General features: G+C 38.3%; 2 protein-coding genes and 1 non-coding gene across 5 annotated transcripts in view; all 3 read left to right on the top strand.

Moving 5' to 3' along the window:
• LOC101155573 (rho GTPase-activating protein 7) overlaps positions 1-1616 on the top strand; it is a 75938-nt gene extending 74322 nt beyond the window's left edge. For all 3 annotated transcript variants that reach the window (XM_011475294.3, XM_020703198.2, XM_004065862.4), the window contains one exon: positions 9-1616. In XM_011475294.3, the coding sequence (XP_011473596.2) occupies positions 9-108 (100 nt within the window). In that variant the 3' untranslated portion in view covers positions 109-1616. The remainder of the gene's footprint in view (positions 1-8) is intronic.
• Positions 1617-4516: 2900 nt separating this feature from the next.
• On the top strand, positions 4517-4587 carry trnaq-uug. The gene has a single exon. It is a non-coding gene; the product is annotated as a tRNA-Gln (tRNA).
• A 6525-nt stretch (positions 4588-11112) lies between these two features.
• Positions 11113-21607, top strand: lonrf1 (LON peptidase N-terminal domain and ring finger 1). Its single transcript, XM_004065861.3, has 12 exons — positions 11113-11860; positions 13694-13809; positions 14339-14461; positions 16520-16708; positions 16804-17017; positions 17134-17239; positions 17361-17475; positions 17559-17680; positions 17768-17926; positions 18035-18197; positions 18339-18491; positions 19957-21607. The coding sequence occupies exons 1-12, from the start codon at positions 11254-11256 to the stop codon at positions 20113-20115; spliced, it is 2226 nt and encodes a 741-aa protein (XP_004065909.1). The 5' UTR covers positions 11113-11253; the 3' UTR covers positions 20116-21607.
• Positions 21608-23153: the final 1546 nt, after the last annotated feature.

Raw genomic sequence — 23153 nt, 5'->3', positions numbered from 1 at the left:
CTCTCCAGGGGTCGTTTCCCGGAGTGGTACAATAAGCTTTATGGACACTTGTGTGCTGCTGAGGTGGCACGGATTCGGGAATCCTTCTCTGTGCCCATGGACAAATAAGAGAGCAGCACGCCGTTTTGACTGGAATGCCTTGTTTCAACAAAATACAGATGAAGTGAAAGTCTCTTGATCCTTTGATAAACATAAACCAGGATTAAAGGAACTGTTTTCTTCAAAACAGACTGCTTTTCCCTTTAAAACTGGGACTGCCAAGAGGACTAACAGAACTAGCTGGGCCTCGGGACGTTATGTTTCTGACACGGGATGTTTTGCCTCCGACTTAATTTAAAACGGCGTTATCGCTTCTGAGAAGCAAGGGGGATCTCAAGTGGGAGTGAAAGGAGGGACATGGGAAAAGCCAAAAACGTATATCTAAATAAATAAATAAAATTGTATGGGTTGTTGTTGTGGTTCCCCCAGGAACAGAATAATATGTACATATACTGTAGTGTGCTCTGGTCGCGTAGAGCCAGTCGGTGTCCGCTTTGTGTTACCTCCGTCCCCTTCTCTGTTACAGCAAAGCACAGGAAGAAAAGGAGACGTTATTATAGCGAGCTGATAGACAAATCTATGGGTGTCGAAAGATGCGAATGTGCTGGTAGTTTGCAGACTGAGTGAGGCCAATAAACAGGATATCGTGAGATGACAGGTGGCCTATAGTACACAAGGTTTTAGTGTTTCAGTGTGGAGGCAGAGGAGTATTGGTGGCTGGTTCACCAAAATGAAATGACTGATCAAAGAAAGGACATAATTGACTGGAAGACAAATAAAAGGAAAAATCTCTTTCAGCCATGCCTCATCCAATAGTTTGATCGAGGTTGCTTTTGATCAGGAAAATCGGGTTTCAACGTTGAAATACAAAGCCAAAATGCTTAAAAGTTTGAAATCTACAAGAAAATCCTGTTGACATTTAAAGGGCCAAATGAATAAAGGATGAAAAGTTTTTGATATTGATACTGATACCTGTAGAGCACAGCACATTTATTTTACTTAAAAAAGGTAAAAAGAAAAAAGACAAGAAAGGGCAAAAGTTATGATTGCTTTTACATCAAACAAGCACAGAAGACGCAATTATCTGACTTTGAACATTAATTTCTCTCTGCACGGAAAGGTAACCTGAGGAAAAAAGAGGTCCTTTTATAAAGGTGGGGATTTTACAGGTTTTACTGTATAGAGGAGGGCAGATTGAATGTGTAGATTTTTAAAGGAAGGACAAATATTCTGCAAAGATTCTGTGTTTTAAACCAAGATTGAAACATTTCTTTGGCTGTAACAGTTGCGCTTCAGTCTGTTCATGTTACGTGTATCATAAATTCACTAAACCGTTGTTCACATCGTAAATGTTTTTAGCTGTAACTGTGTCTCTGCCAAATAATAATGCATGACAATGACAGTTAATTTAAAGCAAATATATTTATACCTCAGATATATGTTTGTTTTTGTTTTTATATCATTTATTTTATTGTATTGTATACGTAAAACTCTGTGTTACAAAAAGTTTTATCTTTTTTAATAATATTATTTCTGTACAGGTTAATCAAAATGCACTATTAAATGTATTAAACTAACTGTTTTATGTGCTTTTTGCTATGCATATAGGAACCATGCAAGAAAGTTAAGTCTGTCACTATTTTTGTTTTCCTTTTCTAATCCATCATAATTTCTACTGTCACTTGTTTATGATTAACTTTGTTTCAAGTAATTACACCCGCTCTCATTTAATCTGAATGCAGATCTCTCTTCCTGTGACTGTATTTCGGTGTCTCATGACTCCATTCCACACCAGTGGATCTGTTATTGGCCCCGAGGGGTCTGGACGATGGTGATCTCACTCCATATGGTTCATACAAAGGTATTAGAAAGCAGACGGCTCTGCTGTGCCTCAGCCGACCTGGTCGAGACAAGGCAAGGATTCTGAAAAGAAGGGGAGGAGGGCTGTCATGTTTTAAACAAAAGGGGGCTTTGAAGGATCTGAACAGGTTCTGATGTGCCTCTTCATGTTTTCAGTCACTAAGTCACAAAGTGACATGCTGTCATCTTTTTTTCTGGAAAACAGGGTCTGGGGGTTTGCTGCCCTTGTTTTGTAATGCACTGCTCCTCAACAAACAGAAGACTTTTTGCAAACCTTGAACACGTTCTGATTTACTTCCAACATGTTCTGTGACAGCAAAAACAGGTTCTAACATGACTTATAGGTCTTGGCAAAGACAAATCTGTTTTATGATAGCATCATGAAGTACTTGGGCAGAGGCAGAGATCATCTAGAGCTTTGTAAGGATCAAACACAAGTGGAGCCAAATGTTTTTTGCACTCTTTTATCTTTACATTTTCCACTTTACTCCTTTAATAAAACAAAACATCTCCAAGAGTATGTTCTCAGACTTCCCACCTATCTTCATGTATGTTTGCTTACACAACCCCAAGCACTGGGGTGTTTTTCCATGTACTCGAGTATGTGTTTTTTTCCCCAGCACCCCAAACACCTCAGAGAGATTGTACAGGGTCAGATAACCAAGAGTCGCCAGCAGTGCTACGTTCCCGCACTGATGTTTGAGAATGCAGAGCACAAGGTTTCCCACAATGATAAATGAATATGAATGTGCACGTTCTCCAGTGTGCTTGCCAAGCATTCATCGCAAAACGCTGCTCCCAGTTGCAGAGAAAAAGTAAAAACAGGTGTAGAAGGTGATATTGGGCCACATGTTTCTTACCTAATGCCTATTTCTCAATGGTTTGGTTGATTTTTTTTTTTCTTATGGTTATTTTTATTTAGAATTTTCAGAACAAATGAAGACGTCCGACCATATTTATGTATTTATTTGCATTCCTGCACACAATACATGATTCTGCCTTTTTTAACTTGTGTAAACCAGCTGTGTTAGTGAGCCAAGAAATAATAAATGAATGAGCTGCATATCTTAGCTTGGAGCAGGATGCTGTGATGGAAGATTCCCAGTGCTGTTGTGGAAACAGAACTAATATATCTCTGTGATAAAGTTATTTCAGGAGTCAACATGGGAAAAGGATGGGAATGTGGATATGGTTTACTGTGTGTCATTTCCTCAATATGACTTGATAAGTTTAGAGAAATTTCTGTATGGAAATTTCTGGGCTAAAAAAAAACTGACTTAGATGGTTGTATATATTAATTTGAGATGATATGGGAAAAGGAAAAGAAATTTTCACAAACTTGTTTTTTCTTGTACATCAGTTTTCTGCTTGTTTGTTTGTTTGTTTGTTCGTTTGTTTGTTTGTTGGACCTCAGTCCCTCATATTGAATGCATTACTTTTCTTCAGCTTACCGATTTGAATTTATCAAAGCATTTTTTCAATTATTATTATTATTATTATTATTATTTGTTATTGTTTAACACGGACAGAACAATTATGCTGCAAACAACTTAACCTTACTGATGTACAAACTGAGGAATGAGTAACACGGACCAACACTGCCTTCTAGTGGTGATATCTAAAACTGCTGAAAGGAATGAGCTTATTGTAATTTTTCTGTTAAAAAAAACGAGTTAAAAACAAGTACATTGGAATTTTCTTTGGCAGCTTTCGTGCCAGGTCGGTGAATTACAACAATAACTTGAAGAAGGAGAATAAAAAGAGAAAGAATATGACTTAAATAGCTAAGTAATAAGGGAAATGCCTGTTTAGTTTCATCTTCAACACTCATGTAACTGTTTTTGATTTAATTTGATTTCTTTTCTGCCTTTTATGTATTATCTTATTTCCTTACCTTAAATTAATTACTAGTAGGTGCATTAAATGCCTATGTTTGTGTGTGTGTGTGTGGGTGTGTGTGCCTGTTTGTTGTCTTGTAAATTTTAAGTTCTTTTTCGTCTTGTTTTGATATATGTAAAACTTGCTCAGCTGTATCTGTCGGTTATTTATTTGCTTGTTTTGTTGTATTTTGAGGACCCCCTTGAAAACGAGATGACACATCTCAAGGGGCTTATCCTCTAAACAAATAAATTGAAAATAAATAAATTGAAACCTACTCTCCTTTCACATCATTCTTACATGGATCAAAACCAGGCCTTGAGGGCCAACATGCTGCTGGTTTTCCTGCAATCCTGCCATATCTGCAGTAGTTTACATGGATCAGGTGTATTTAGCCAATAAGAGCCTCAATACCAGGAAGGTTGGAAAACATGTTGGACAGCAGTCCTCAAGGCCTGGAATTGGACATCCCTGAGCAATCCAGCACCTCAAACCCAACCAACCCTCCTTAATCATCATTGTGACATGGATCTAAACAATCCAGTGCCTCAAATTAAAAATAAAAGACACCCCCTTAACATACCTTCTCTTTTCTGGCCTATAGCAAAGAAAAAATAATTTCTTAAGAAAAAAAATGCTCTTTTAGTGAAAAAAATATCCCACATTATTTTTTAGATCTTTGACTTGGTTTCCAATTCATTACAGTTTTTATTATCAAAAATAATTTTAAACCTTGTGAGGTTCTATGGTGTAATGGTTAGCACTCTGGACTTTGAATCCAGTAGTCTGAGTTCAATCTCAGTAGAACCCTTAAACCCAACCTATTCTTCTCACACATCATAGTTACATGAATCTAAAAAAGCCAGTGCCTCAAACTAACATATAGGATGCTGCAAACAGCATCAAACATGCCTGCAGTTTTCTGGTGTCAAAAATCACATGTTTGTAAACGTGAATCAAGCTTTATGAGATATATATTAAAGTCTACACAGATCATTAATTGTTTCTGTTGCTTTAGATTACTTAACATATCTTCTAAATTTTCCCTAAATGTTTACATTTTTTAACCTGGTTTCATATATACACATCGAACAATCTTATTTTTGTTTTTGTGTTACTCTGTTTCCACAGCAACACTTTCCATTAATCATCCATAGCAGAAGTCATACATTTTACTGGTTTCCACTTTAAACCGTTGTAAATATAAAGGGCAAACCCCCCCCCCCCCAACCACTCAAATTTCCAATAATTCTCCTTCCCTTCATTTATCCATGTCTCTGACAGTGCAATTACTTTAAAATTTCCTTTAAATGTTTCCAAAAAAGTATTTAATTTAGTTAACGTTAAAGTTTCGTCCACCTTTTGCTCGAGGAGTTGAACCCTTAGATCCCTTTGTTCAATGATAGCCTTTAGCTCCTGGATCTCTTTTTCCATGAGACCTGTCAGTGTTTTCTGGATTTTTACCACTTCACTGATGTCCCTTGTAGTTCTGTGGTATAGTTTTCACCATCTCCAGTTTTACTTGACAGGAAGTTCTAGTGAGAACTGTGAGGAATCGAAACATACCTTCTGATGTAGCAGCTGATTTTATCAATATTGTACACTAAATTCCCGCTCAGATTTTACCCGCATCATGTGACTTTTTGGTCGAAAATTTGAATGCTTATGAACAGCCAATGATGCTGTGGCTCCACTTAAAACAAAAACTGTAAATCTAGAGCTACAGCACTGTGGAGAAATGAAAGAATCAGAGCCATGAAACGTGACAGCAGAGGAAGGGGACAAAAACAAACTGTATAACAAGAGATTTTTATTGAACAAGCAAAGATGTACAAAAATAAAATAAAACAAGCTGGTCACAGCTTGTTGATACTCTGACACATGATCGAGTTTCCCCCCAGTTAAACCACCAGTCTCTTTGACCCAATCCCCATATCACTATTAAAAACATCTTATGAATTCTTTGAGTTTGAACTTTCCAATATGCTAAATTACTTTCTTTAGACAGGTTTGCCTTTAAAACAGCAGTGGTGAAGCCTATTCCTGTCCTGCATTTTTGGGTCCTCCACCACCAGTTCCTGACAGTTATATTTCATAGAGCCAGTGTTTTGGTGTGTTTATTATTAATTGCGGTTGTCTTTTATGTCTCTGCAAGATTTCTGGCTCTCACAGAACTTTAACTAATTAGTAAGAGGATCCTCTGTCCTCCACTCGTTATTTTGATTAATGGCACCTGTTTGAACTGGTTATATGTAAAAGACACCTGTCCACAACCTCAAACAGTCACACTCCAAACTTCACTGTGGCCAAGACCAAAGAGTTGTCTAAGGTCACCACAAACCAAATTGTTAGAAATGGAAGACATACAAGACAAGACCACTGATAATCTCCCACCATCTGGGGCTCCCCGCAAGATCCCACCCTAGGGATGGGAATAGAAGCCCCATGAAGCCTCATTGGGGTTCTTGTAATTGTGCCGGAAAAATGAACCACTCATTCAGGGCTTCGAAACCACACAGAACAACGGCATCTGGTGGCGGACTGGTTGTATTTCGACATATGTTTCAACATGCACAGCACTTTGAGTGACATATGTTGTTGAAAAAGTGCTATATAAATAAAGGTTGATTTGATTTGATTTGATTTGAACAAAGCTCCTTGTAACACTTTAATGAGGAAATGATGATGAAAAAAATGTGAAACAACACAACATGTTACGTTTTCTGTGAGAAGTGCTTTACACAGCAAAATACACATCACATGAAGAAAAAAATATACGCAAAAACAAATGTATAGTGCTAGACTCAAACCTAGGACCTCTGGATTTAAGTACCACTGACTATTCCACCGAGCTATCTCTATTCACAAGATACTGACATGCCATTATACATTCATTGCAGTGTTTTTTTTTTTTACACAACGTTCATAGTGTATTGTTATATTAGGAAAAACCGAGTTGAAATCATCCTGAGCCACCGAACGCTTTTTACTAGGAGCCATGGTAAAGTGCAATGAACTGACGCTGATACCAATACAGGGGAAACAATGGAAGTGGTCGGGAAACGTTCAGGATTCATTTCGCATTTCTAGAGAATAGCGCGCCCAACTGTTCGAAACGCAAGTGACATCTGAACCGTGGTTCCACTAAACGAAGCATTTGGCGCGTCATACGTCATCCACCACGTGATCTGCACTGGTTGACACACGCCCTGAAACATTGTGCTGAAACGCTCTGTTTCATGAAGGTGAACCGCGCGCCGAAGCGCTGTGTCAAACGGGCCATCCCTATCTCACCCCATGGGGTCAAAATGATCACAAGAACGGTGAACAAAAATCCCAGAACTCCATGGGGGGACCTAGTGAATGACCTGCAGAGAGCTGGGACCAAAGTGACAAAGGCTACCATCAGTAACACACTACGCCACCAGGGACTCAAACCCTGCACAGGCTCGTCTAAAGTTTGCTAGAGAGCATTTGGATGATCCAGAAGAGGATTGGGAGAATGTCCTTTGTTCAGATTAAACCAAAATAGAACTTTTTGGTAAGAACTCTATTCATCGTGTTTGGAGGAGAAAGAATGCTGAGTTGCATCCAAAGAACACCATGCCTACTGTAAAGCATGGAGGTGGAAACATCATGCTATGGGGCTGTTTTTCAGCAAAGGGACCAGGAAAACTGATCTGTGAAAAGCAGGGGTCGCTAACTTGTGGACTGTGGTCTGGATCCAGACCGAGATGCTGGGTCATGCAGACCCAGACCCGGGCAAGTATCCAAACTCGATGGAAAACTAATGTTTTAAATGGTTTTGCCGTCGTTGCAACCAACACATTCTCACTCTCATCTCGTCATGGACATATTTGGGGGGCCCTTCCGCATCCCTTTTTGATTTTTTTGGGCCGTTTTTGATGTTTTGGGTGTGCTCAACTCGTTTTTCAATGTGCTGCCTTTTCTCATTCAATCGGGTGTCGTGAACCAGTGCTGGGCCCCAGTCCAAGGGTCGTGGGTCGGGGTGCAGAAGGGGAAAAAATTCTTATGCTAACTTTGTTTTTCCGGCTTTTTATTTTCTGATCACGAAGGAAGTTTTATTTTTGGAAAACTGCTCTCCACATCCACGTGTCGTTCAGAAACATCATGAGCAGGTCGGCAACTTTATTTGATTGAATCTTCATTCTCTGAATCTTCTTTCTCTAAGAAATATTAACAGCTGGTTTCAACTCAGACTGTTTTTCCTTTAATGTCAAAGTGGATGCTAACAAGAGGACGATAATTTTTGCCGCGACTAACTTTTAAGATGTGATGGATAATTAAAGAAAAAACGACACAACCTTTAGAAAACTGGTATTTTTTAAATTTAAACATGAATCTATCGTGTCTGCAGCTTTATTATTTTTATCTGAAACATTCAAGAGTCAGTTGATGCATATTATGCAGAGCAAGTTGGTCAGTGGAAACAACTGCCCATAGATCCATACGTCGAGGAAAACTCCAGGTTTTGTCTGTAAACTGCAGCTTTATGTTTCTTTAAACTTGAAGGGTCTTCCTCAGTTTCCTCATTGACTTTTTTTCTCCCCAAAGAAACTGTCCAAACACATCTTTTTGTTTGGCTTTTGTTAACTTTTAGCTTTGGGCTTATAACTTAGCTAGTGCTATGAGCGAGCAGCCCCTTCATGCCGTCTCTATCCGATCTGTGACGGCTACCAAATCAGTCTGTGCATGCACAAAAATTCAACCACAAAGTCTAAGTTTAAAACAGACGCAAATATTGTACAGAGATTGAAGATTCAATCACTTAAAGATGCCAACCAGCTGAAGAAACTTGAACTGAGAAAAAACTTGTTAACCCTTGTGCTATCCTAGGCACTTTACCATTGGGATTGGGGTCATCTAGACCCCACTAGACAGTGCGCTGAACCTTTTTTCTTCAATGATTTGTGATCTTCACTGGTTTCCATGAATTACATGAAATCCTCTTCACCTTTATCCACCTTTGTCATGGTAGGGATAACACATCAATGTAAGGGTGGAGTCATAGGATAGCACAAGGGTTAAACGGACATTTAGGATTTTTTTCTTACAGAAAGACTGAATTAAACAGGAATTTTCCAGTTTTGAAAAGCAACCTTGATAGATAAATTTGAACATTTGTTCAAATATACATTCTTCCGGGGAGGTGTTTGACTTGTGGAAGAAGCTAATGAGGCTATTGTATCCTCTTTCATCAAGTTTTCTTGGTGATGTCGGTAGTTGCCCTGTGTGTGTGTGTGGGTGTGTGTGGGTGTGTGTGTGTGTGTGTGTGTGGTTATGCTTTCTTCACACTAGATGGGGGTATTACACAATAACATTGCTTAATGTGGATTAAGTTCAAATTAAATAAAGTTAAAAGTAAAAATCAGCAATTCCCACAGTGTATAATTTTAAATGATCAGAAATCTAAAGCTAAAAGAAAATTTTTAATTATCTTGAAGTAAAGTTAGGTAGAAATCAACACATATTTGAAAATGTTAACTCTGTGACAAAGTACCATATTTTTTTTTGTCAATTACTGGAGTTAAACTAATTTTATTTAGACACATTACACATATATTTTAATATTTCAAGTCTTGATACATTGTAATCCTTAATATCATAGCTCTTATTGAAAAAAGCCCAAATTCTGTCTGTCAAAAAATTAGAACAATGTGAAAATGTTTTATGTTAGAAACTTATAGAGGTACCCAAATTAATTAGTTGATGCCTGCAAAGGTTTCTGAGCCTATAAATGGTCTTATTGTCTTTGTCATTGGACTGCACAACTATGGGAAAGACTGCTGACATAGCAGTAGTCCAGAAGACAGTCATTGACACAATTCAGAAGGAGGGTAAACAACAAAGGATCACCTTAAAGCAAGCTGGTTGTTAACAGGGGACTGTATGAAAGCATTAAAGGAAAATGAGTGGTAGAAAAAGCTGTAACAGAAACAGGGATCACCGCAGCTTTCAAAGGATTGCCGAACAAAATCTATATAAATTTAGAGATCACAAGTGGCAAATGCTCCTTTTCTCATATCGAGCCACTTTTGAACCTAAAGACAAAGTTAGAAGTGTCTAACTGGGACTAAGGAGAAAAAAGAACTGGGCTGTTGCTGAGGGTCCAAACTCATATTTTCAGTAATTTTGTATTCCATTTGGAATTTAAGGTTTTGGAGTCTGGAGTTCTGGGGTCTAGAACAAAAGTGGAGAGGCATAGAATCCATGTTGCTTGAAGTCCAGTATGATGATTTAAGGTCATTGGCATCTGCTGGTGTTGCAGATGACAGTTGACTTTTCTGACGTCCACAATCAATGCAAGCATCTGTCAGGAAATTCTAAAGCACTTTACACTGCCCTCTTCTGACAAGGTGTGTGGAGATGCTGCTTATATTTTTCAGCAGGACTTGGCACAAATATGGGATGAAAAGATACATTTTTGATTAGTCTGATGAAATTTTCTAATATTCTAAGACAGTAAATGTGAGGCTTATATCATTTATGAGCCATATTCATAAAAAGGAACAAAGAAGTCCTTAAACTGACTTGTTTATTTAAATTGTATTCATTGTATTGACTGGGAAAAATAGTAAGCTTTTTTGTTTTGTTTTGTTGCTAAATTCTAATTTTGGTGTTGTATAATAGGTTAAATCAGTATTAAATTACCTTAAGTAAACATAAGGAGTGCTCATACATTTTGCAATATATTTTACTATTATAAGGATTAATGTTTGACCTCAGTCTGATGGCTAAGCAAAAAAAAAAAAAAACATTTCTTGCCAAAAAAATTGTGCTTTATTCCCTTATATTTACTTTTATCCTTTTAAATACGTACAAATAAATCCCCACTTTAATTGTTAATTGTACATCATACTAAACATCTAAAAAATTTGATTTAGTGAGATTTTTCAAAATGCAGAAAAACAATATCATGCAACTTTTCTATGTTTTTTTTATCTCCATCCAATTGGGTCGGATTCCTTTAGTCTGTATTTATAATTATGATTACTCTAAAAAATATGATTACTTTTTTATTTCGTTCTTTTTTATGACTAGGTAACTTTGCTTTTATTACTTTGTGGTTGAATTGATAACTCTCCTGTTTTCCTAAATGTATTAATTGCTGAAATATGTGATTACCTGCCGTTCTCTAAGAATCACATAATAAACTATAACAGTGTAAAATTGAAGCCCATGTTTCTGACGGCGTCGACATCCAGCGCACTTTAATACGTCCCTTCCGTAGTTATGAAACTTTACAGCACATGTTTTGTAACCGAGACAGTTTGACCAATCAGGACTCAGCGTGCTGTTCACGTGATGCAGATTTTTTTATGTAACAATCAGAGTATCTGTGAGAAAAACAGTTCTGTAATTTGTCAAAGACCGCGGCAGCTATCGCCATGTATAAACACACAGCTAGACGAAAAGCTCCGCATTTATAGCATTCCCAGACTCGTTCATGCTAAAATGTCGCTACAACCACAAGTGGCGGAGGCACCGGAGGAAAGACTGAGCTTCTTTATCGGTGCGGACCCGGTCTCAGGGGGAGAGGAGGAGGACCATTCCCATCATTGTGAGCTCATTTTGGAGAAAGGAAACGCATTGGCTTCGAAAGACTGTCTAAAGGAAGCCATTGACTGGTTCTCCGCGGCCGTGCGCTATGGCCCCGTGCGACCCGAGCAGCTCAGCACCTTCGTGGACTGTATTCTCCGCAATTTCAAGACGAAAACGGCCGGACGAGAAGGACCCACAGGCCTGGGTGAGGAAGAAGGGGAGGACTCGGTGTTGCTGGAGTGTCCCAACTGTCGGGGCTTTTTGGGCGAACCCGTGACCGTAGCCTGCGGACACTCGTACTGTAGAAGATGTTTGCACCGGCGGTTGCTTTCGAAATGCAAACTGTGCTGTGAACCTGTCAGCGGCGAGGAGAAACTGAATGTAACTCTGTGCGGACTTGTAGAAAAATGTTTCCCAGAGGAGCTGAAGAAGTTGAAAACATTAAGTGAAGTGGACGCCATGTGTAAAAGGAAACGCTACAGAGAAGCTGTTTCACACGCGACTGCTGTTCTCCGGTCAGGTGAGTCTCATAACACACACGTCTCTAACTAAGGTCGGTCACAAGAAGGCTCTTTATTCATCGGTATCTATGACTTTCTGGTGGAGTTCAGAGGTTCGCGGGGCTCTGTCGGTTTTTTTATTTTTATTTTCACTAAGCTCAGATTGGATACTTTTGGTGACATTTGTTGACCCACATTTTCACTACAAACGCTGAAGTGGTTCGCGGCTCTCGGGATCTCGGGAGATGGCAGGGCCTCGCTTATGAAAGTGGGGAGACTGCGCATGCGCGTTTGAGGAAAGTTGTGTAAGGCAGGTCGTGACACTTTGGGCAGGTTTTGCAACTTAAAAAAGGGGGGGGGGGGGATTTTGTAATTGTGTGAGCTGTTACGAACCATGCTTTCATAAATATTTTTTTACGGCTGCAAACGTATATTCATGGGGCGAGAAATAGTTTTTTTTCGGCCAGTACTTACACCTACTACTAGCAAAGCAGCAAAGCGGGGGTTTTCAATAACAATATCCTCATAGGGAGAAATGATTTTTTTTTTAACTCAAATCTATGACAAAAATCTTCACCGGCTAAAATCAAACAAGTAAAAAAATAAAATCTAAGATAAATAATATATTTTTTGAAGTCCTACATAATTCAATAGTTAAAAAAATGTTTACTAGCCACTTCAAGTTAACCAGTTTATTAGAATAGAATTGAATGCAAATTTATTGATCCCATTGAGAGGAAATGATTGTAAGAATATTTAATATTATTCAACAGTTGCATAGTAGTTTAGAATAACAATTGGGCCTTCAAAAGATATAGTATCACTTTCAACCTACTGTTGTAATAAACATACTATACAATTGTATGTTAACAAAGCTTAGATTACCTATTTAAAAACACTTTAAAACATTCTTTATTAATTTTTTTAAACAAAATATTTCAAACTATGTAAACAAATTAAGACCGTTCCAGGTTTTTTCCCCCTGATCAATAAGCAAATATTAATTTTTAAAATATGATTTGGAGTAAATGCCGATGTGCACTACTTAAAAAAAGTGATTATTTAACCAAATAATAATTTTTTTTTATTACAATTGTTGTTGCTATTATTATGCTGTATTAGGTATGCAAAGTGACATTGTGTTGAAAAAGTACAATGAATTAAAAAAAGTAGGTGGACTACACCAAGACAAAACATGATGACATGAAGGTGCAGCGTAGTGATAACCCTTGTAATGATCATAAAGGCACCTGGTCATGTTTAAAAAAATGTTCTGTTGACATTTATTGGAGCAAAAAAATTCATTTGAAAGTGTACTATTTAGTTATTTCTCTACCCGATATGGAAATCTTCATTCTCTCAAAGTTCCATTTGTTCAGATTGTGTATTTCAAACACAGCTTTAATAAGTAGCATCCAGCAAAATGAAAATTATTCTTCTAATATCAATTTCTGCTTAAAAAATATATGCTTTGATTAGAAGGCTTACTTCCATTAAAAAAAAAAAAAAAAAAACCACATGATTTATTTGGAAACAGAAAGTCAACTTAAGTCTTTTTATGTAATTCCTTCTAAATCAATTTTTTCCTGACATTATCGACACTTTTGCAAAATTTAAGGAGATATGATTATGTAATGTATGACCTTAAGGAAAACTTTCGGTTTCAGGAAACGGGAACTTACTTGCGCAACCAGACTCGTACTTTTTTCTGGTCCATGACACACATTCATGTTTGTTTTGAAGTTTATGGTATCTTATTGGTAAATGATTTATCTCTTCTCTGCCATGGATGGAAACTAAAACATTATACGATATCAACAAACATGGCATGAATATTAATTTCTCTCTTACAGATCCACACATGATGGCGGCTCGTCTGTCTAGAGCGGAAGCATACATGGCTCTCAAGCAGTACCGACTGGCTTTAGAGGACGCCGAATTCTGTTCCAGATCCACTTGTTCTGCTGAAGTATGTCACAAACAGCAGTTTTTTAAAATTCCATCCAATATCCTTTTGAGCGAGGTTAAAAAATAAATGTTTTGGGTTAAATAAGGTTAGAAAACCAAAATGATCTATTCTTCCATTGATTGTGAGGATCATAAAAGTTCTTCTAAAAGTACCAAAATACGATTTCTTTAAAAAACAGGGATATTGAATTTACCTCCTCTTCTATATTTAGGGTTGTTTCCATTGGAGTAACAAGAGTATCATGCTAATCAAGGGTTTTGTTTACTAAAGCGGAAAATGTAAAGATTAAGGTCAAATCCAATCGTATTTTTAGATCACAAACCAGAGAGCATGTTCACATTTATTGTTTTTAAATTGTCGTTTATTTCCACTTTTTTTTTTATATGCTGCATCCCAAAGTGAGAGTTGCAAAGGAATACCTACACACCATAAGGAAGCTGTTGTCTGTTCTCCATGTGACTGAGCTTCAGGGTTAATGTGAGGTGTAAGCGTAATTCTTAGGAGACTAACAACATTTCTGTTCTTGCAGGCCTTGTTTAGGAAGGCGATGGTGCTGCATGAAATGGGGCAGGTGGACAAATCCCTGCAGGTCTTCCTCCACTGCCTGTCTGTCAATGAAGACTTCCCAGGAGCTAAAAGACAAGTGGAAAAGGTTTGTTCGTAAAAAAAAGCTGCTAATTTGGAAAAAAGATGCTTTAACCCTGTTATCGTGGATGTGATGCACATGGTTGTGTTAATCAAAGGTTCATGTTTGTGGGACGAGTGAGTGGAGCTGAGGAGGGTGACAATTATCTGACAGAATGAACAAAACAAAAGGACAGTCATGTGTGAAGGTTTTATAGCTTGCATTTGTTCGTCTGCCACGGATGAGCAGATTTTGGCCCATTCAAGGGATTTATTTGCTGTTGTTAGATGGAACAATCATCCTTTCATCAGGTGTTTCTCACCTATTGATCTGAAGGTTTTGAGGTTTGATCGGTCAATAAGAAAGCAAGCTTATTTTCCTCAAGTGAGATTCGATTTTAACCCACAAAAACTCATGGTGATATCAGCGTAACTAAAAAAAATGTCAGAAATGGATTCTGTGGTCCACTTGTTTGTGGTAAAATATACATAATTTTATTTTGAAGAAATAATGGGTCTGGGTTCTTATGGGTTAAAACTTTGAGAAATAGTTTTTCCGTTCCTGTTGACTAACATCAGAGAACCCAACATTTTGTGCGTGTCAGAACATTTGACTGAACCTGTGAACAGAGCAAGATCCAGCGGGTCTCCTCTGTGATCGTTTGTCATGGACTTACATAAGTTAGTGGGTCAAGTCTTGTGACTGCGCGTAATGACATTAGTGCCACTTAATAGACAGAACACAGACACTATTGTAGTTATGTAAGTGACACACTTTCTCCTCATGCATTTTTTAGAGGAACATGATTATTCTTCTGGCAGAGGCATAACGTGTGATGAATTTGTCTGCGTCTGTTTGGTCGGACTGTCTGTACAGATTCAGACAAAAACCTCATTCATACGTTTCTGTTTTGATCCGGGTTTAAAGTGGAGATGGGGCTCCGATAGTCACTAGAGGACGTCTCAGTACACTCTGGACAGGTTGTTTATGGGGGTCAGATAACAGTCAGCCCCATGGTTTTTTGGAGGGGTGTGGCAATCACCTGGCTGGGATTAAAGGAGAGATAAGATATAGACAACATTAACTTGCTTTAAAGTAAAAGTAACAATGTGTTTCTTTACCCTTTGTAAACAATAAATAGAATTTATTGATGTGATTCCCAATCATCACACAAGTGCCGATCCTTTTACCCCAATTATTATACCTTGTTTGGTTGACTTGTACTCCGGAGTAATTTATAATCCGAAAAAGACGATACAAAACAACATTCTGACGAGAAATGGCCACTTTTGCTAAGGGATCTTGACAGATTGTCTGAGTAATTCTTTTCGAGAACCACATTTTGAGTCAGCTGATATAAGACTAAAATGACTACATAGGAATTACAAATGATATAATAATGACTCTGCAGTTCTCTGAAGTCTTCTGCAACCTCTTGTTGCCCAAAAAAAATCGATCATTTATGAAACAAGCCCCAGATAGATAACTGGAGAGCCTTTTTTGTTACGCATGTAATCTGCTCATAAGGCAAATGTCGTATCAGTGGCGTTCCAGCAGTTAGGAAACACCAACTCAAACAGCTTCTTTGGTGTCACATTATTCATAGCAAAGAACAACACGGTTGCTCTTTGTGGCTGCATGGACCAGACGTGGAAAAATTCTGAGCTGTCTCCATATGCTGGGGGGAAAAAAAGCAATAATGGCATTTGTCTTATACATAACCTTATTCACACCTTCATGAGATTCTTTTCATCAGAACCTTTTGACATGGCTTGTTAAAAAAATATTGCCTTTGTTCAGCTGACATACAGATTCCTCTCAGCTCTTTTTGGTCAGGCTTTTCCACAGGCCAAGTAGTTCCAGCTGGTGTCAGGTGATCGCTTCCAGAGGTTTTTAAATCACGTTAAGATTCCACTGCATGTTTTTGGTTTAAACATTCCAGTTATTAAAACTGATCTGTATGACTTTTTTTTAATAAAAGGTACTTAACCCTGACTAGATGTTGCTTTGTCTCTGACGGTTTTGATGAAGCTAACGAGTTCTCTTGTTCAGCCTGATAACATACTTGTTTGTTTTTTTTTGCAGATCTTGTGTGACCTTCTTTCCCCCGCGGATGAGAATATTAAAGTCGGCCTGAAGGAAACCACTCAGAACACGTTGCCTCATTTACGCAGCAAAGCCCTTATGGCAGAAGCACAACCACAGTGTCCGGTTCAGAGAGCACACCAACAGCAGAACCGAGCTGTTTCCGCACACCAAGTGAACAGCCAGGAGGTACCTTTGAATAAATACTGCTATATGCGTGTTTAATGAATGACTTGATTCAGTGCCACTTAGGGAACCATCGTCTGTCATCTGTCATTATCCAGAAACGCTGGGAAAGTCTGGAGCGGCCCGGTCTGAGCCGAACTCAATCGCTGCGAACGCACGGCTGCAACAGTGGCGATGAGGGACTGAAGAGAGTCAGCTCTGCTCCTCAGCTGGGCGACCAGGACAAGGGAAGTCTGCTGAAGAGGAAGCTGTCTGTGTCCGACCTGGAATCCTGCTTTGTGGACAGTGGAAGTAGCAAATACAAGAAGCAAGGTGTGTTGTTAAGACTCACTGAGATTATTTTGGCTGCCTTTAATAAAAGACATACTATAACACTTTACTGCAATAATAGTTTAACAGCTTTTTTTTCCCCCCTCTTCCTAATTTAGGTGTCACCAAAGGCTCCAAACAACACATTTCCAAAGCAAAAACCTGCAAAAGTGTTCCTGAGGGTATGCTGGACTCTAGTGACCTTGAGTGTTCTCTTTGCATGAGGTAAGAGAATACTAGGATGAGGATTGTTTGTTTTTACCAATGCCTTCTACATTATTTGTTGTAAAGTGAAAACAAGTCAAGAAAGGCCTGTTTGTAACTCAGATCCGTTGTGTTTGTACAGATTGTTTTATGAGCCTGTGACAACTCCATGCGGTCACACCTTTTGTAAGAACTGCTTAGAGCGCTGCTTGGACCACACACCGCACTGTCCGCTCTGTAAAGAGAGCCTGAAAGAGGTGAGGCAGCAGTCCTAGAACAGCCTCAACGTCAGAACACTTCAGGCCTAACTCTCTGCTGTTACTCATCCTGCTGTCTCCAGTACTTGGCGTGTCGGAAGTACATGGTAACCACAGTCCTGGAGGTGCTAATCAAACAACACCTGAGCCACGATTATGCAGAGAGGACGAAAACTCATCTAGAAGAAACCAGAGAGCATTCTGAGTAAGAAGTCTTCTCTAATACTTGGTTTTATATGGTTATCTCCTGGTGGCCTATGACAAATTGACCTTTGTGCTTGTCTCTTTGCAGCCTGACGAAGAATGTGCCTATCTTTGTGTGTACCATGGCTTACCCCACCGTGCCTTGTCCTCTGCATGTCTTCGAGCCTCGTTATCGCCTCATGATTCGCCGCTGCATGGACACCGGCACACGGCAGTTTGGAATGTGCATCAGTGACTCCCAAAAGGGGTAAGCGCGATAAAAAAGCAGTTCTTCAAAAAGACTTAAAGGGAGATCTGTTCCTAATGATCCAGAGCATTGAAGCGTTCCTTCAAACTTCTGTTCCCTTCCCTGCAGGTTTGCTGACCATGGCTGCATGCTGATCATCAGGAGTGTCCATTTCCTCCCCGATGGGCGTTCTGTGGTTGACACAATCGGAGGAAAACGCTTCCAGGTTTTGTCTCGAGGAATGAAGGATGGTTACAGCACAGCAGACATTGAATACTTGCAGGATAGCAGGGTAAGAGCCAGCGTGAGAATATGGTCGCGTACTTTTCTAAGTACATTTGTCTTTTCAAATACTTCAAGAAAATGACTTGTGATCTTGTGCAGTTAGAAAGAAAAACAAGTCGGTTAAGAGACAACCAAACTTTTTTGTCAGGTGGAGGACACGGATGAACTGGAAAAGCTGCAGGAACTGCATGATGCAGTGTATGAACAGGCCCAGGTCTGGTTCCAGAACCTCAAGATCCGCTTCCACAACCAGATCCTGCAGCACTTTGGACCAATGCCAGAACGAGAAGCAGACATCCAGGTACGCACTCATGTTTACAGCTACCTGTAGACGTTTGATCCACAAATGAAGACGTTTGTTTTCAATAAATAGCAACCTTTTTCTTCTACATTTCATTCCATGATAAATCAATACTCTTTATGATGGCACTAGTCTGTGGAGTAGCTCACATAATGCTTATAAACAACTTTTTGAAGATGAAAGAAAATGTGCTAGTTGGTTTTTGACTGAAGTCAAGCTGAAGCCCACAGTCAAGAAGTCAATTTCTAGCTTTGTGATTATCGCTTTTCCACAACTATAATTCTTATCAGAAAGAGAAGCTGCAGAAAGCTGTAATCCTCCTCTGGATCTTTAAAGCTGGTAGTTGTGGAAATGCTAACAGAAGCCCTGATTGCTAGTTGTGAAATGAGCGCTCTCATGGCACATTGACCGTCGGGAACACCCACACTGACGTGGAATCGCCAGCTTCGGAGGTCTTCATATCTGATTGCCATGGTTTGGAGCTCAGCTGTGACTGCAGTGCGGTCTGTGGCGCTCACGGGGATTACATCCCCGCCTCAAGGACAGCCAATACAGACTGTTTTTACAGTGTAGGCTAAAGAGCTTAATGGGTACTTTACGTCTAATCCCGCTGGCTCAGTTGCGTCACAACGCTGCCATGCAAAGAATCTCCACTTCTGCACAAGGCAGCCCCCTCAGAACAAAGTGGGATCTGAATCCTTTTGCTGCTGTTTTGCTTGTGAACTTTTTTGCTGACAAGAACTGTTTGATGAGTGGTGAAGACAAACATACCTCTAACACAGAGAACATCTTACTCAAATCCTTCCAAAGCATATTTTGGAACTGGCTCTCACTTTCATCTGCATAATTCTAAAATCAGTCATTGTGTAACCAATCAATTGATCTGATAACTCTTTTGAGCCTCGCAGGGCTGGCTGCCTGACCAAATCATCACGGATGAAATTGCAAATGTTTGAGTATGAAAAGCTCAGAATCAGAGCTGTGGAAACTCTGCGCTTTGCATCTAATTTTCATGCTACATAACTATATTTGTGTTTCTATATTTGTGTTGTGCTCGCCTGTTGTGCATAAGTGGAATTTGTTGCAGCGCTCGAGCATCAAAGGGAAGCAGAAGCACCTCATTAAAATGATGGAGGATAGTCATATACAATTAAAATAGTTATGCAAAAGCTATTGACAGCTGGGACACAAGTGTAGCCTAATCAGCCTAAAGTCCAGTAAAAGCCCACTGAACTTGAATACATGCGATAAAAAAGACAAGATTTCTTTGTTATTATATTTGTGAATGAAAGGAAATGAAAAGCCACACGGAGAAAAACATTTGAGACATTTAGAAGAAGATTTCCCATTTCCCAATAAAATACATGTTAGAATAACTAGGTTCATTTAAAAAAATTCTCCTGTGGGGCGTTTTGATGATTGGAGAGTAAAAAATGTCATTTTTTAATGTGTTTTTTTTCTCCAGGCAACCCCGAACGGTCCAGCATGCTGTTGGTGGCTTCTGGCTGTTCTGCCCATCGACCCTCGGTACCAGCTCTCTGTCCTCTCCATGACCAGCCTCAAGGACCGGCTGGTGAAAATCCAGCACATACTCACATACCTGCAGAGCATCCCCAACAACTAAAGCTTCCCTGCAGCAAACACGCTTTTGGACTTTCCCAAAATTAAGCTTCAACTTTTGCCTCCGTTACCAGCTAACAACAGTTAAAACACAGCAAGACCCGTCATTGTCTTGTGCATGAAAGTCACACAACCAAAATTGCAATATCCTTGAGTTGTGGATCAATAAAGAGGCCAAACTCAGGGATAGCCACAGTATCATTTTGTCTTTAGCAAGTCGAAGAAAGAAAGAAATCTGAGTTTTTTTTAAAAAGATTCTGCAACTTTTACAGAGAACTTCCATGACTGGTGTGCTTACCAAAAAGTGAACAGAAGAATGACTGACATCCGGATGGATGCTCTTGCAAAATATTTTTTAATATTTTAATATGGAGATGAGGTGTGTTGAAAAATGTTCCACCAGATTCATGTTTATGTAAAGGAGGGCAGAGTGGTAAAATCCTAAATGCTGAAAGTCCAAAAAGTGATAACAAGACAATACACTGTTTCCCAGCACTTTAAGAAGGCACTCAAACATGCTTCAGAGTTATCTGGTTTAAAGTGAAGATCTATCAAAAGGACTTAGGGGATGCACCTACAGTGTCAATCAACCATCAATGAAAGTATTATCTTTGAAAATCCACATTTTCTTGTTTTTCCTCACAAGCTTAACACGCACAACTTCCATTGCGGTTGGTGCCGAGTGGCAGTTATCCTTTTTTGTTTATAAGGTTATATATTTTTCATTTTTCTCCCCATTTTCCTTTTTTTATTATTAATCTTTTTATTTCAGGTGTATTATGTTAAAAGAAGCCCTGAAATGTATATTTTTTTCCAAGTTCTTCCTGTAATTTCTGTGGGACTCTCCCTGTTTCTTCTTTAGCCCAGTTTAAATCATCTTTTTTTTTGGTTTTGTTTTTTTAAATCCGTTGGAAACCAAAATCTTTTGTGATGGACACATTTTCAAATGACAATTTCAACGGTCCATTGATTCCGTGCTCCTATTCTGCCTCATTAAAACTAAATTCAACCTGCCGCTAAATAATTGTGAATTGGATGATTAAAATATGAATTTTGACACCATTTTTCTTTTAGAAATACGAAGGGGTTTTTGCAATATAATGACAAATCCAAACCAGAAAAGAACTTTTCATGGGTGAGCATTTGTTTTCATTTAAAGCTGCTTTCTCTGCTTGGAGGAGAAGAGGATGCCTGCAGTGCTTCAGTTGCGGGACTGCATTTGCCTTATACCATTTTTGCATCAATAGGATAATACTGGGCTTGGTTTCCATTCCTTCTTTTTTGCCACAGCATGAATGTTTTTTTTTCTGTCTTATTTAGTTTTAATTCTATTGTTCACAGTGTTTAAAATCTGAGCAAAACATGCAACCTAAGTTTGAAGCTTTTTAATGTAAACCATTTGTATGAAAGGTTTTGGGCAAATGATGCATTTTCTTTTTTTTTTGCTCTCATGTTTTAAGTTATCAAGTTTCAAAATAAATGCACTTTTTTCAGCATTAGCCTCATTTTTTTTAAATAAACATATCTTAAACAACATCCCCCATAATGCAATTAAAGTGAATGAATGCAATGATTACATGTCACAAAGTCTATATTTCACATTTTATACATCTTATTTCAAATTACATGGGAATTGCATGTCATGGGATGCCAAGAAATGTCCCACATAATAATTGAAATATATTGAGGTTCCTACAGTGACTAAAATATCAGAAATTTACAAGTCTCCCAATATGCTACTTATGTTACAGTATTTAAATTTTGCAGCTCTAACTTTGTTGTAATGTTTCACCGTGTTTGGTAACTTGATAAAACACTTAACAAATAGGAAATGAACACTTTTATTACCATTTTGGAGAAAAGCTTAGTTTTTACTTTTACTGCCTTTCTTAAACAAAGATCATATCTAAGTAAAGATGCTCCACTCTCTTCTGAACACAGGTTTAGTGATTTGTTGAGGTTTGTGATTGAGTTTATCAGGGATGAGTGACCACACTTGTTCCATAATGTGGGCAACATGGAAAAGATTCAACTTCAGTAATGACTATGACACGACAGTGAATTTTTTAATGAGTGGATTTAAAAAAAGACGGAAAATGCAATATTTAAAATAAAATGAAAAACTCAATGCTATTAAGATAAAAATGAAATCAGTTTATGACAATAGTTGTCATCTTTTTCAAGTAATGGGTTGCTTCATAAAAGATAAGCTGTTTTTTATTTTTTTTAACACGTTCAAAATTACAAACTAATGGGCTTACATGAAAATAAGGCAAGATGTATTGACAAAAATAACGTAAGAGAGACATTTGCCTCTTTCCCGTGAATTTTTATTTAACCATAATTTAATAATCTGCCCATACTGCCTCATGGGATTTCGCATTTTCACCTCTTAAGATAGGATTTTAACAAAGTTGAGAAAAGTGGGAAAAAAAATATTCTGTACAATTATAAAAACGGTCATTTTACATATTAAAGACAGTAAATTGATGATCAGAATTAAATCATTTGATCAGTTCAGCTTTGAGGTTGTGGATTATAGATTTTAATTAACAGTTATAATTTGAGCCTAATGGCAACAAGGGGAACATTCGTATATCCCACTAAATGCAAATTTTGTCTCATTATTCCACCTAAATGTCTAACGTAAAAATAAATAATTCGCTGCTTTGTGTCCTATAAAATATTTAAAATTATGTGATTACCTGGAGCAATGTAGCAGCTAATTAGAATTTGAATTAGCACTTTACCCACATGGAAATATCACAATAATACTGCATGTGCTTATCATATATGCAGTACATTTCTGCACTTTTCTTTATCATATATCTTTTACTGGTGCACTTTGTCCGGCCATGTTGTAATATTTATAGGTGTATGGTGTGTTGTGTTAACTGCTGTGTGTTTTATTTTTTTGTGTTTAGATATCTCGAGATTGAGTCATTGCATCTGGACTTCTGGTCTTTTCTTCTTGGCATTAGATATGAAAGTGTTTCTAAAAATAACTACACGCAGGACATGATTTTGTCGTAATCTGATATT

This window comes from Oryzias latipes, chromosome 1, assembly GCF_002234675.1.
Source record: "Oryzias latipes chromosome 1, ASM223467v1".
Classification (NCBI taxonomy): domain Eukaryota; kingdom Metazoa; phylum Chordata; class Actinopteri; order Beloniformes; family Adrianichthyidae; genus Oryzias; species Oryzias latipes.
Note: the sequence above shows the minus strand (reverse complement) of the source record. Positions and strands in the feature narration are given on the sequence as shown.

Coding starts and splice junctions, on each gene's coding strand:
- lonrf1 (XM_004065861.3), top strand. CDS start 11,254: ATGTCGCTACAACCACAAGTGGCGGAGGCACCGGAGGAAAGACTGAGC. Junction 11,861..13,693: donor GACTGCTGTTCTCCGGTCAG/GTGAGTCTCATA, acceptor TCTCTCTTACAG/ATCCACACATGATGGCGGCT. Junction 17,476..17,558: donor GTAAAGAGAGCCTGAAAGAG/GTGAGGCAGCAG, acceptor TGCTGTCTCCAG/TACTTGGCGTGTCGGAAGTA.